The 15,623-nt window shown below is 39.3% G+C and overlaps 1 protein-coding gene across 1 annotated transcript in view; it reads right to left on the bottom strand.

Moving 5' to 3' along the window:
- Window positions 1-203: 203 nt before the first annotated feature.
- ASCC3 (activating signal cointegrator 1 complex subunit 3) overlaps window positions 204-15,623 on the bottom strand; it is a 318,333-nt gene continuing 302,913 nt past the window's right edge. Inside the window, exons 37-41 of the mRNA XM_068985127.1 lie at window positions 9,684-9,835; window positions 7,624-7,771; window positions 3,916-4,125; window positions 1,249-1,424; window positions 204-957 (exon numbers count right to left, since the gene is read on the bottom strand). Of these exons, the coding sequence (XP_068841228.1) occupies window positions 813-957; window positions 1,249-1,424; window positions 3,916-4,125; window positions 7,624-7,771; window positions 9,684-9,835 (831 nt within the window). The 3' untranslated portion in view covers window positions 204-812. The remainder of the gene's footprint in view (window positions 958-1,248; window positions 1,425-3,915; window positions 4,126-7,623; window positions 7,772-9,683; window positions 9,836-15,623) is intronic.

Genomic DNA, 15,623 nt, shown 5'->3' with positions numbered 1-15,623 from the left:
CTTGAACTATGAGGTCTGTGTGAATTAGACTGTGTATCTCTCCTTGCATAAATAAACTATCAGAAAGAGAACGGCAGTGATGTCTTGACAGAGAAGGAAATGAAGGATCAAGAGGGGCTATGATGGAAGGAGGCAGAGGGAGTGAGTGAGTCAGGCTGTCTTGAAGTGGCACTCTAAATATTTTATTTCCACCAGTTACAGTATCTACATTTTTAAGTCCAGTATATTCTGCTTTCTTTTAAATCATCATTGGGCTCTATAATGTAATTTTATATCATATATTATTAACATTTGTAAGAAATTCATGAAATTACTTCTATATGTGATCAAAGTATAAATTTTCCAACTGTATAAATTTTGCAACACAACATGCACTGTGTGTCACTGTACAGAAATCTGGTTAGAAATCTGTTCTAACAAATCTGAACACTGTCACTCCTCTGTGTAGTTTTCCTTAAAAAAAGAGGAGCCGATGTTCTTGTAAACAGTACACTGTGAAACGTAAAATTGGATAATTCCTAAATAGCATCTCAATATACACAACTTGAAAGATTCTCCTACGGGCATAGTCACTTTACATATCTTGCGATCCATGAGGACAACACTTATAAAAGGCAACATTTGTGAAAAGGCCCCCCTCCCGCAGCCGGCTTGGTGTTGCTGGAGTCAGAGCTGCAGCCACTGCCCATTTCTGCTGCATCTAGATGTTGAAAGCCGGTTCCTCCAAGGCAAACATCAAGTAATTCGACTTTGTCCAGATGACTGAACAGCCAGGCTTCACCACTTCCTTCCGACGGATTGTCTAGGTTGGGTTACTTCACTTTGAGGTCAGTCAGGGCATCAGAGATCTCGTCGGCCTGTGCAGAGACGCTGGCCGGTGTGACGTGGAGGTGGATGTCGTACTGCTGGTCCAGGCCCAGGTAGCAGTCGCTCATGAAATACAGTGTGTAGATATACCTAACATACAACAGAGGAACAAAATGGTGAAACCACTGTGTTCATCACGTGTCTGAGAAGTTGGCTTCAGTCGTGTCTGACTCTTTGTGACCCTAGGGACTGCAGCCCACCAGGTTCTTCTATCCATGGGATTCCCCAGGCAAGACTACTGGAGTGGGTTGCCATGCCCTCTTCCAGGGGATCTTCCCAACCAGGGATTGAACCTGCATCTCCTGTGTCTCCTGCAGTGGCAGGTGGATTCTTTACCACCACAGTCACGGTTAATTCTTTGGGGATAAGGATTCTGCTTACCTTCCAGGTACTTCAGGGGTATAAAAAGAGATGGAGACCATGTGATGACTTCGGACATAGCCCACTCTTTTCAAAGCGATAAGTTCTCTCTTATCCACTTCTCCTAATATCAAAAACCATCCTTCATCCTTCGATTTGGGAAATCGAGGAGTAACTGCATGGCTGTCTTGCTTTCCCTGTAAACCAGAAAAAGGAAAGATAAAGTATCAAAATGGCTAGATTTTCTATACCACTTGGTTGTGGTTAAAAGGCCATGTTGTCTTTCCTGGCAGCCATAAATCTGAGTATCTGGACTGTGTTTCATTTTCAGGTTTGGTGTATTTGATATGCCATCATCTACCTTTTTTAAAGATTCTCAAAGCACAGTATAGCCACACTACTACTTTGTGGCCATAACCACCAGGATTATTTGGCTCAGAACAGAAAACTTTTGAATCTTGACATCAAATAAATTCTGACACCATTCTTGTAAAGAAAATTAATACCCTATTTGCAGATGAACAAGCTGGGATACAATCATATTAACCAAATCTTCCAAAGCTTTATATACAAGAAACCAATACTTGGGGAAAAAAAGTCAATTGAAGCTGGACTCTGGAATCTGAAGATAATAAACACTGTCATATAAACATGTTCCCCCACTACCCAAGAATAAAACTACATGAAAAAGTACATATTCCAATATGGCAATATTAAAAAGTCCTTTCTCTAAGGAATGGGAAATTGTGAGCCAAGCAAGTTGTAAAATATATTAATCACCACCACCCAAGATTAGATATCTCTATAATGACAACACTTGAAGTCTTTTATTTTAGATTGATTTTTAGAAAATCAAAGATTCTAGAGATTCCTTAAGACAATGAGTTTATGGTGTAAAAGATGCTAATAATGACAAGCTCTCAATCAGACTTCACTCAATATTCCAGAGGGAGATGTTTCACTGAAGGCATTTTAAAAGAGAGGTCAGAGAGTAATATATTTTTTACAGCACTTAGAAACAAAATTTAGAGTTTTTCTAGCATGATTAAATCTAACGTTTAAGTACTAATATTATGATAAAAAGAATCTTATTGTCAGAAATGTTTGCAAAGGCCTCAAAGTTCTCCCTCACTAGTGCTCCCAACATACCTTAGCTGTACCTCAGTATACGGTGAGTCTGGGCACTGTACTACGTTGCTTGAGCACCTCTGTTGAGAGTGAGCCCCCTGAGGCTGGGGGTGTGCTGTCCACCTATTTGGGACTGGCCTTGTTTCTGTCAGTGTGTGTGCACACGGTAGGTACAAAGCAAACAGTGACTGGAATCAGAGAACTCTGGGTGCCCATCCTGCTCCCATATTTTCTAACTCTAGGACCTTGGCAAATTCCTAAACTCCCCAAGTCCCATTATTCTGTAAAATGGGAAATCACATCTTACATAGCAGTGATAAAGAAAACTCTTCAGTTTTTTTTTCTCATGATTTTATCTTTATAATTACAATTGCCTTTTTTTTGTAAGTTGGGATACCTTAAGTCATCTAAAAATGCTCATATGAAAGCCTCTGAAATGCCAGAGGCCAGTAAGTTCATACTTACACTGACTGATTTTTTTGAATTAGAAATCAAATGAGATGAGACTTAAAGGCACAGTACTGAAAAGACATTTCAACAACAGAAAGTTACTGATCATTTTGTGTGTGAATACTGGGAGGAGAATATGAGTGAACCACAACCTCATTCCTGAGGGAGAGTTCTAGATATGGGAAAGCCCCTCTCCCTGGGCTAAGGAGAAGGCAAATTCTTATTTTGATGATCATGGGACTTCCCTGGTGGTGCAGTGGATAAGAATCTGCCTGCAAATGCAGGGGATGCGGGTTCTATCCCTGGTCAGGGAGGATCCCACATGCTGCACAGCAACTTAGCCCATGCCCCACAACTATGGACTCTGTGCTCTAGAGGCTGGGAGCAGAAACTACTAAAGCCTGCATGCCCAGCGCCTGTGCTCTGCAATAAGAAGCCACTGCAAGGAAGTGTGACTAGAGAAAGCCCGCTCAGAACAACCAAGACCCAGTGCAGTCAGAAATAAACAAAGGATTGCCGTGGTCCAAAAACCAACTTGCCCACATGTTGTGTACTAACATTCTTGAAGGGCTCAATAATTATTGTGGTGCCACAGACAGTAGGATTAGAGCACAGTAACTTAAAATATAAAATTTTGGCCTATCTGCATGTTGACAGAGCTCTCTCATATGCATTCTAATGAAGGAAGCAGGCAGATGTGGCAAAGGAGACACAGAAAAACTTAACTAGTATCTTCTTCATCTGGGGTGTGGAGTGAAAGTCTAGATTTTGAGATTTCCTCGGGCCCTGAGACTGCTGTGGGCCTGGTATAGGGCCAAGGAACCTGTACTCTTAAAGCTACTCTAGGAAATTCTGCTGAATCTGTACACCATGCTCTGAGAACAGGACTCTAGGCATTGTATTATGATGTCCCGTGGGTATTCTGGGGTTGAAACATGGCACATGAGGAGAAGTGACTCATTTCAGAAGACTGACTCTTGCTGCTTAAGGCCAGTTGAGGAAGCGGGATCTGTGAAGGGCACGGAGGCATGAGTCACATAACAGACATGTGTGCTGGCGCGTGCTTGTATCTGGTGTGAAGCATTTGAGAATGGAAACCAAACACTCTACCTTGTGGAACCCGAGGCTGACTCTCTGCAGGCTGACTTGAAGCACATACTCTTGATCAGCGTGCAACCTGACCCATCTGTTGTCGCTGCGTTTGTCTGAAGCCACAGTTGTGATGGAGACCTCGTCATGTCCCTCTGCGGCGTCATCCCACCAGCCTTTAACACTCAAGCCAACATCGATCACTGGCAAATGAGATAAGAAATTCCATGCCTGAATAAGAAGAGAAAAGAGTGGGTAACTGAAATGTAGTAAGCAACTAAGAAGTAGTGAACTTTTAAAAAATCAACCACTTTGTTCTCAGATTAATCTGGATTCAATGCAGTTGTAAGAAATAAAGCAGACAGATCCTGGGTACCATTCCCCAGTTTCCCCCAGGTGAGCACTTTTCACAACTACAGTACAAGTATGTATACCAGGATATTAACAGTGACACAATCTATAGCTCTTGTTCAGATTTCCTAGTTTTTCTTGTACTCATTTGTTTGTAAAAATAGTGTGCTTTTAATATTATTAAAGTCCCTTTAAAAAAACTAAGAAAGTATTAATCATTACCTAAACTTGTGATCCTTTTATCAGAAAACCCTTTGAGACAATGAGTGGCTACTGACTATACTAAAAAATTAAGTTTTAAAATAATTGTTGAACTGGCTAGTTTTAGAGAAGCATCAAGTATATAAGCATTTATGTGACTGCTAAGGTGGAGAGCATTACTTGGGGACATAAAAGCAACTTGAAAAAATGCTGTGATGCAATTTTTGATCTCAGACAGCATCTTTCACTGACCATTTAGTGTACAAAATGGACGATTCTTTTGTTTTTATTCCAAATTATTCTGAAAGGAAAACATTTAATATGTTTTATATTGTAAGGAAATCTCTAGGTCTAGGGTTCTTTCTAGAAACAAATATATATTTTTTGGTATTATCATATTGAGAATACCAACTTAAATGACACATATTAAAAGGAGGAGAAAATATTACCAATTTTATTCCTGCTCTTTTAATTAAGAATATTTGTGAAAAATTAAAATGCAAATAGTAAGTGCTTATCAATAATGGGGCTTCTCTTGTGGCTCAGCTGGTAAAGAATCCGCCTGCAATGCGGAAGACCTGGGTTTGATCCCTGGTTTGGGAAGATCCCCTGGAGAAGGGAAAGGCTATTTACACCAGTGTTCTGGCCTGGAATATTACATGGACTACAGTCCATGGGGTTGCAAATAGTTGGACACGACTGAGTGACTTTCACTTTCACTTTTCAAGTGCTTATCATTGTTGAATGAATGAATGAAATCCTAAGTCTATGGGAAAGATGTAAAAAAAATAACCTAATATCCTCAGATAATTGTCATTTTCTAACATTTATAACTATGTGGCAAATATCACCACTGGTCAAGAAAACTCTCTATATTGGCTGTTTTATCTGTTGTTACCTTCTAAGTTAGTTTTTAAAAGCTCACAAATACTTTAATTTTTTCCTTTTATTTCTTTAATAATATTCCATAGGTATCCTTATAGGCTTTGATTTCATATTCGCTGAGACTTTATTGCTGTTGAGTATACCACCTAATTGAAATGAAGAAGCCCTGATGAATCAAACTATCCCTCAGGAATTCAAAAAATGTAAATCCAATGCAAATTTTCAATTCAACACCAATCCTGTAACTTGTGAATCTGAAATTATGTTTGAAATAGAGGCTGAAATACTCAGGCCACAGAATGGTCTACACGGTGCTTTAAGGTACAAATGATGGCTTATCCCCTGCTAGAACCAGCTGAGTCTAGAAGCTGTTCCACTGGATGTTCTTAGACTAGCCAGAGGGAGGACACAAATATACCATTTCTGTATAGCATTTAACTTTGTGAGACAATAAAAGTAGCATTTATCATATGAAGTAAGACTTCATATTTTTCTTGTACCTTTAAATGAGTTAGCAATATAATAATTATTAGCAACTCATTGGAACTTTATTTTACAAAGCCCCCAAAAGTCAGATCTTGCTTTTATATATCTGTAATCTTTTTGCAGTGCTTAATATTATTATTTGCCATCTACAATTCATATGCATATATTTTTTGGATGTGTGTATACATTTGTACATACATATATACAAATATATATACACATACACACATACATAAGTATATAAAACATGAGCTGTTTTTAAAGAAATTGCTAAGACATTTCAACACCAGCCAAACATATTTATCTGTGGATTAATCTTCATCTATTGAATCAGGCAAGAGCACTGCCATGCATACAATTATTTAATTAGCAGCCAAATCCTCTGCCAGTCAGCAGTCGTTCCAGGCATACTGATGGGGTAGAAGATGCAAATCTCACAGTCGTACTGCTTTTTCTCATTACTACTGCAATTAGCACTTAAATTGATGCTTTAAACATACTAATTTCTGGAATAATTCAGGATTTGTATGTTACCTGGGATCGCCTCACTGCAGAGCCGACACCAGATTGCTCTGCAAATTGAAGCACTTTTGAGCCAAATAACCATCATCATATCAGACTGAGCCAATTTGCATTTGGTTTTAAAGATAACAGAATGGCAATTTATGCAAATAAATTAAGTAAGTTTACTTCTGAGTTTTCCCTGAACTAATTATAACAATGTTCTAATTTTTTATCACATCTAAAACTTGGCTTGAAACCACTGTATGTTATGTTAGAAATCTGTTGTTGCTAATAGAAGTCTTGTTTTAAATATATTTTTTATTCATAATTTTGATGATAATTTAGCTAGAAAGGGAGGCACTTATTATGAATATTAAAATAGATTTTTTGTGCCAATTCTGGGTTCAACAGAAATTGAACAATCAGACTTAAATGCCTGTTATACTTTTTCCAAGTCTTGCTTGAAATAAGTTCCACTGGGGTGGCGGCGGGGTCGGGGGCAATGACATGGTTTAGAAGTTTCTTTATTTTACTACATGTTTTGCAAGCCAATATATTAATTATGTTGTAAACCCTGAACATTTACATGCTTAGGGTAAAATTGCTTAAGATTTAAAAGTCTGTATATGCCAAATATTTCTGGCATTGTTCATTCATATTTTTGGTCTTTCCAAAGATAGTTTGGAGCAATGACTTATGTTGTCTTTCACAACATAGATTTAGATTTTCCTGAGCTACAAAGTATACTAACAAGGAGTTTGTTTGAAGAAACACTTTAGAATCTAGGAACAAAAAGTGATTAAAATGAGGGGGGCATAAAAGAGTAATTGAGGGAGTTGCATGAAAATATATCCAAGTGTAAAAAAAACAACAAAAAAACACCTTGAAGAAGGGATTATTGATAGAAGGACTCCTGGGCAATGTAGCCTAGATGACTAAGTCCTAGTAGGCCTTTCTCAGCCACTGTAACAGCATTATACTGAAACAACCTTCTAATAATGCAGCCACTATTTCTAATTATTGTTAAGGTCATTACTCTTAATACCATCTGTTGAGCTCTTATCCTATAACAGGACAGATATAGAGCATAAAGCAATTTACATAATAACATCCTGCTTAATCTTCCCAAGAATTTCATGAGACTGATATAATGTTTTCATGTTTATAATCATAGTAAATGGCAGGTGGAATTTAAACCCAGGAGAGTTTGACTCTGAAAGCAACACTCTTAAGTTAGAAAACTTTTGTGTAACTTCCCAGATAGAGTGAGAGAGTATCTAAACATGGAACTGATGGCCTTACCTGCTTCATTTTGGGGGCCGGTAGCTCTTTTTCTATCATGGAGCTGAATACATGGTCTTTCCCTGCACAGGCATGGATCAGTTCTGGGAGGCACTCAATGGACCCATGGTAACCAGCACGTGGGCCCTTCATACCTGGGCTCCATTTCCTAAGAAATAATATCAACACCAAATAATTCTTTCATAGCACAGATGAGATTTTTCTGACAACGATGGTTTCTATAAGGAGTTTAAAAATTAAATTTAGTATATAACTTTTTAAAGACCACTATTATGAAGCTTCAAAATCAGTCAGGATTCTTGAAGGTATCAATCCAAGGCAGTTTTGCTACCATGACATAAAATGTGTGAATCACGTGTGAGCTCAGTAGAAAATCAGGATTGATAGACAGGTGGTGTCTTTCTATCGGAAGGCACTAATATGTGCTGACGCATCCATGTGGATAAAATACTGGACTGGAGCCCTGACCCGTTTGCAATGGATGCAGGCAAATGTCTCTAATACATTTACTTGAATAAAGTTTTCATTGTAAGTTGTTGACATCCTACAGTTAAAAGTATATTAGGGGACTATTTCAGATTTACAGTGTAAATAGTGCTGGATCACCAGGAAAGGAGTCTATCTAAATCTATCTTCTGTTTACATAGTAAGATGAAAAATATCCTTGAAATTAGACAAATACAGCCACTTTTCTGGGTAGCAATAATAAAATGGATCAAATCTCCTAGGCCCCAACCAGTTTCCATAACAGACCCATGTGCTGTTGGGTTGGTACCCTAGCGTGTCTCCTCTACTGCTGAAACCCAACTCCCATAACTTCCAGTACCATGTTGAAAGAGTTCCTGAAACTGAGCCATAGACACGTGAGGTATCTACTTTCCCTGGCCCCAGGTCACCTGCTGTTGGTGTGGCCCATTCTCTGAACATGCCTTTTAGTTCTCAGGGACATCTCATAGCAGGGACTCAAGCACCATGGGATCAACTGCCCTAGAAGCCAGTGTATGTCAGTCAGATGGAGGGACTTCCCTGAGGAGACCCCATGTGTGCCTGAGGTTCTGGTGACGAATATCTCTAGATGCATCACATGACTGCCACTCCTCGTCCAGCTGATGAGAGGCAGAAGGGTGCATGATAGCAAGCACAGGCAGACTCTTCTGTCCGACTACATGACTGTGAAACAATATTTTGGCCGCACAGTATCTCTCAAGTGGTGTGAAAAGAAACATTTTCATTTAAACACTGCCAATCTTGCTTGTAGTATGTACCATTCTTTCCTTTGCTAAAATAGTTGTAGCCATGTACATGGGACCTAGGCTTCCCTGGTGGCTCAGATGGTAAATAATCTGCCTTTAATGCAGGAGACCTGGGTTCAATCCCTGGGTCGGGAAGATCCCCTGGAGAAGAAAATGGCAACCCACTCCAGTATTCTTGGCCTGGGAAATTCCATGGACAGGGGAGTCTGGGGGGCTACAGTCCATGGGGTTGCAAAGGGTCAGACACGACTAAGTGACCAACACTTTCACTTTCTTTTCACATAGGACCTAAGAGTTGAATACTTTTATGATAGCAAAAACTCTTCTTATAGGTACAAGTTACATCTTGAGCTGCTAGATATATATAACTACTCAGTTTTTGGACAGTTTACAGATGCACAGCTTACTTTTGACAAAAAATTTCTGATCTCTCTAATCTATTCTGCAATGATAGAAATTGGTAATTTCTTTTGCTTTAGGTCACTTAAAGAACTTGCATAACATTTTTTAAAATGAAGGCTGGCACAGCAAAGAAAGAGTTAAAATGAAGATGCATTTGATGTTGCAAATGGAAAACAACTTAATAGAAGGTTAAAATGAACTGCAGTTCAGCTTGAGGCCAATGATCAAATTTCAAGTGAGAATTCCATTGTCGCTAGTCTATGTTTCCCTCCAGGAAACAGGGGCATTTTCACTGTAAGGAATCAATATTCTAGGCACAACGTGAACTTCAAGTGACCATACATGTAAAGGAAATGATTTTTTGAAATAAAAAAACCCAATTACATTGAGAATTAAAATACTTACCTGAAAATGTGCAGATGGTGGTTTTCTATGTGTGGTATTGTTAGGAGGGAGGAGTCTTTCAGCCACCGCCCCTGGATCACCATCTGCACCAGGTTGGTGATGTTCAAGGCAGTCACCAGCCAGCCCTGGTTTGCAGCCACGTCCAGCATTGCCTGAACAGGGAAAACACACACGTTATAAGAGTAACATGGCACCTTCCCTCTCCATGGGGGATCTGATATCTAGCTTTAACAAAAAGCTCCCAGGGTTATATCTCTAAATTACTACTAATCAAAAGAAGAAACCAGAAAATAAACTACAGTTGTACTGGAGGGAACACAGTGAAACGTCTGTAGTGAAACATTAGTGAAGCATCTCTTACAACATTTACTGCACATTACTTTGTACAAAATGCCAAATATTTAGCTTTTTTAGGTCAGCAAAGATTAGGCAGATAATATCAGCACTGTATTAAAGAGAAAAACTCAGTGTACTTTGAGAGGAAATTATATATAATTCACTGTTATCAAGAGCACTAGCAGCTCCATTTAAAAAGTACATCTCAAGTGGTGGTGGTTTAATCGCTAAGTTGTGTCTGACTCTTGCGACCCTATGGACTGTAGCCCACCAGGCTCCTCTGTCCATGAGATTTCCCCAGGCAAGAATACTGGAGTGGGTTGCCATTTCCTACTCCAGAGGATCTTCCTGACCTAGGGACCGAACCCACATCTTGTATATTGCTGGTGGATTCTTTACCGTTGATTCAAATCTCAAGTAGTCTTTCCCAAATTTAAAGGCAACAATGGTAAGGTGATAGGTCTACTTACCCCAGATTTATTTTTTTCCCAGAGAGCAAGCTAAAAGCAGAGCCCTGGATTTCAGTGACTATACTATGCCACACAGTAAAGGGGGGCAGGGACCAGTGTACATGTACATGGGGAATGATGAGAAGCTATTCATATTAGTCTATACATTTAATCCAATGTTTTATGGACAAACAAACGGCTGCATTTGCTTAAGGCCAAACCAAACAGTGAAATCTTCTTTAAACAAAGGAGAAGTTTACACAGGCAAAGCTATTTCAATTAAATTAGATTCTAGTGAATGCTGACTTAAAGACACATAAGTTAATATCATGGTCTGAGGCAGCTAGTTTATACAGTTTTAGGAGTGCACTCTCTTGTTTTGGGAAATGAAGGTAAGAGAAATCAGATGTACCTCATAAATGCCTAAAATGATATTTCATCATCTCACTGATTGTAAAATATTTATAAAATGTACAAAACCTACATGTACATTTTTAGAAATGGTTCTTAAAGATTTATTATGCTAGTAAAATTAATCTGCCATATTACTTAGTACTTATTGAGTCAGACACATTTTCCTTCCAAGTTTTGAATTTCCTATTCTGGCTTTTCTAATTTACAAAAATGTAAAATAGTTTAAAAAACATCTGGCTAAACCAATCTGTGGTCTTTTTATACATATTACAGGGAAATGGATCCACATCTCTGGGTATGATGGTTACTGTGATGGAATGGTCAAATTGGCCTTTAGTACCCATGAGCCTGGGCTTGCCAGGTGGTGATAGTGGTAAAGAACCCACCTCCGATGCAGGAGACTTTAGAGATGTGGGTTCAATCCCTGGGTTTGAAAAAGCCCTTGGAGAAGAGAATGGGATCCTACTCCAGTACTCTTGCCTGGAGAATCCCATGGACAGGGGAGCCTGGTGGGCTACAGTCCATGGGGTTGCAAAGAGTTGGACACGACTGAAGTGACTTAGCACTCATGTAACCGTGAGCCTACTAATTGCACATTATAAAGCTTTATGGTTGGTATAATATATTTATATGTATGTGTGCATATGAAAGTGTATACATGCACGAATATATGTGTTTATAAATCCAGGGGAAATCCACTTCTGTCCTTCCTATTTCTCTGCAGAGCTGATTAAACCACTTAGCCTTTGAAGTACACGAGACAAGCTGGTCACGAGGAACATTCCTCAGACAAAAATAAAAGTATTGGTTCACAAGTCACAACTCTTGAATTCCGAAAGGGAAGACAAATGAATAATTATACCTAATGCAGTATCATGATGATGTTAGAAGTTGTAATGTAGAGTAACTATGGTGATTTTACTTGTGATTTTTATATTACAACTTGACTGGAAATAAATTCCAGACCAAAAGCTCATATACTAGAAGAGCTAGATGGATGGACCATATGTTTTTAACTTTGAAGTTTTCATGATGAAGTTGAAAGATTTCGTAAAATTTATGAGAGCTGCCCACAATCTTTCCTTGTATGATCCAGATGTGAAAAACGTAAAAAATCATGCAAAGTGATTGCTTACGTGAAGTAAATGAAAAAGCCGTATCATGAATTGAAAACTATCACTTATCTTGTTTTAATTTAGAAAAAAGGCAGGTAGGGAAGAATCGGGGATGAGAGATGGTTGTGACAACCCAAACGTGCTGAATAAATGTTGCCACACGACTGCCTACTCACTCCCTAGTGGGTCCTGTTTTTTCTTCCCCTTCCAGCCACTGCCTCTGTGTAGACCCTCATCAACACTCATGTGGAATATTATAATAAATACCACTTTATCCTCATTCTAAGTTTTCTTCATACTTTGTATTGTTACCTCAGCGCATTTTTACAGAGGTAAAATGGGTTATGTCATTCCTCTGCTTAAGTTTCTTCAACGGCTTCAAGCTTTGTAGTGGACAAAAGCTGAAACTTCTCTGCAGGTCCTCTTCTTCCAAACCCTGCTCCCTCTACCTTGTCTACCTGGGAAATTCCTACACATCCTTCAAGTCAAGCTCAAATGCTGCTTCTTCCTGTGAAGGCTACCGAATGGACAGGAGGTACTTCTTAGGTGCCCACTGCTCCATGCTACTATTATCATACTGTGGGTCTTTGTTTACATACGTGCCCATTAAATATAGACCCCTTGATAGCAAGGTTCTGGAAGTAGTCTTGGTAATTATAGCCCTAGCACAGAGCACTCAAATATTAATTTTATGAAAGAACATTCATAAAAATCCAATTATAATAATTATAACAAACATTCTACCTGTTATGGCATATCTGCCAAAGGCAGCACAGTACAGGAAAAAAAACTACAAGCTTTGATGTCAGACATAGGTTTGAATGTTAATTTTGTCCCATGTTCTATGTATAAATTTGGGGCAACTACTAAACCCTACGAGGATAGATTTCTTACTGATAGAAGTGTTATATGTCTGTATAGGGGCTGATGAGGGTGAAATAAGATGATGTACTATGTAAGGCATCTATTACACTGCCTGGAACAGAATAAATCTTTTAGATCTCAATAATAGATCTTGATAAACAGGTACTTATTTTTAACATTCCTCTATGAGGAAATGGAAAGAACACTGTAAAACAACCTAAGAGAGACTTTCTAAGAGAGACTTCCTTTGGACCTTTAGGGATTGATTTCTCCACTGAGGAGTATAGGATTTCAAGGAGCAAAGCATGGAAGGCTGGGAGCAAATGCATGGAGTGGGCAGAACTGTTCATCAGGAGAGGTGTGCAACTGCAAGACAGTCAGGGGACACATAAAACCCAAGGCAGACCCTGCAGTGCAGGCCAAATTGGAGCAAGTGGACTTGGTCCTCAGTCTGAGTGGACAAGCCTAAGTCACCATGTAGGTACATGCCTCAAGGGGCTACGGCTAAGGGATGGTCCAGGTAAATGGGTCTGAGGGTCTGGTGGGTCACCCCGACATACCCCTGCATGACTGTGCCTAGCAGGGACTCCCTGCATCTCACTATCTTTTACAGCAGTCTTCCTGGTAGACAAGAACTAGTGAGACAGAATGGTACTGGCACAAAAACACACAGATCAGAGGAACAGGATAGAGAACTTGGAAATAGACCCACGCATTTATGGTTAACTCATTTACGACAAATGAGACAAGAATATGCAATGGAGAAAACACAGTCTCTACAATAAGTCATGACGGGAAAACTGGACAGCTACCTGTAAAATAAATTAGAACAGTCTCTAACACCATATACAAAAATAAATTTAAAATGGATGAAAGACCTAAACGGAAGATCAGATACTAAAAAACTCCTAGAGGAAAACATACAAAGGTAGAACATTCTTTGACTTGAATCTCAGTAATATTTTTTTGGATCTGTCTCCTAAAGGGAATAAAAGCAAAAATATATGGAAGCTAATTAAACTTAAAAGCTTTTGCACAGCAAAGGATACCATCAATAAACAAAAAGATAGCCTACTGCATGGGAGAAGATATTTGCAAATGATGTTGATAAGGGATTAATATCCAACATATATAAACAGCTCATACAAGTCAATATCCAACAGACAAGCCAAATAAAAAATGGTCAGAAAAACTGAATATTCTGCCAAGGAAGAAATGCAAATGGCCAAAAGGTACATGAAAAGATGCTTAACATCTCTAATCATGATCCCTGTATTGAGAAGATCCCCTGGAGGAGGGCATGGCAACCTACTCCAGTATTCTTGCCTGGAGAATCCCATGGAGAGAGGAGCCTGGTGGGCTACAGTCCACGGGGTCACAAAGAGTTGGACATGACTGAGTAGCACTCTAATAATGAGGGAAATGCAAATCAAAACCACAATGAGGTATCACCTCACACCTGTCAGAATAGCTATCATCAAAAAGAACACAAAGAGCAAATGTTGACGAGGAGATGGACAAAAGGGAACCCTCATACACTGTTGGTGGGAATGTAAATTGATAGCCACTGTGGAAAGCAACATAGAGGTTCTTTGAAACATTAAAAATAGAACTACCATATGATCCAGCAATTCCATTCCTGGGTATGTATCTAAAGAAAATGAAAATGCTAATTCAAAAAGATACATGCACCACAATATTCACATAAGCACTATTTACAACTGCCAAAATAGAGCAGCAACCTGAGTGTCCACCAACAGATGAACGGATAAAGAAGAGGTGGTATATTCACAACGGAGTACTACTCAGCAATAAAAAAGAACAGAGTTTTGCCATTCACAGCAGTGTGGATGGGTTTGGAGGGCATTATGCTAAGTGAAACAAGTCACACACAGAGAGACAAATACTGTATGATATCACTTTTATATGTGGAATCTAAAAAAATACAACACTAGTGAATATAACAGATAAGAAGCAGACTCACAGATATAAACCTGTTACTGCTGCTGCTGCTGCTGCTAAGTCGCTTCAGTCGTGTCCGACTCTGTGCAACCCCATAGACAGCAGCCCACCAGGCTCCCCCATCCCTGGGATTCTCCAGGCGAGAACACTGGAGTGGGCTGCCATTTCCTTCTAGTCAGGGGCTATACAGGGGTAAGAGTGAGAAGTCCAAACTACTGGGTGTAAGACAGGCTACAAAGATGTATTGTATAACATGGAGAATATATGTAGCCAGTATTTTGTAATAAGTATAAATGAAGTGTAACCTTTAAAGATGTATTAAAGAGATTTCTCAAGTGTTCCAGTGGTTGGGACTTGGTGCTTTCACTGCCAAGACCCAGGTTCAGTTGCTGGTTGGGGAGCTGGGATTCTGCAAACTGCATGGTGTGGCCAGAACAAAAATTGTGTTTAAAGAACAAAGTACTAATAAGTGTATACTCCTTCTTAGCATGGTGCTGGTTTTTGTAACATCTGGAGATCACGGTTCAGTTCCCCAAGACACCTCAAAATCCCTTATAGAGATCTAATACTCAAACAACAAAAAGCTGCTTTAGTATACTGTGGAGAAAAAAGTGGACGTCCTTCACTGGCTTAGCATTAACATTAGGCAAATACTGAACCCCCTCTCCCATCTGCTTTTACTTCATGTCCATCTTCTACTGGGCATGCCCCCTATCAGACAAAGCTAGGATGATTCTAAGTCTAAGGGCAAAAATGGGTGGGGGCTGACTCCATGCAGGAGACTTTTTCCTATTAAGTTG

This window comes from Capricornis sumatraensis, chromosome 13 (assembly GCF_032405125.1).
Source record: "Capricornis sumatraensis isolate serow.1 chromosome 13, serow.2, whole genome shotgun sequence".
Classification (NCBI taxonomy): domain Eukaryota; kingdom Metazoa; phylum Chordata; class Mammalia; order Artiodactyla; family Bovidae; genus Capricornis; species Capricornis sumatraensis.
Note: the sequence above shows the minus strand (reverse complement) of the source record. Positions and strands in the feature narration are given on the sequence as shown.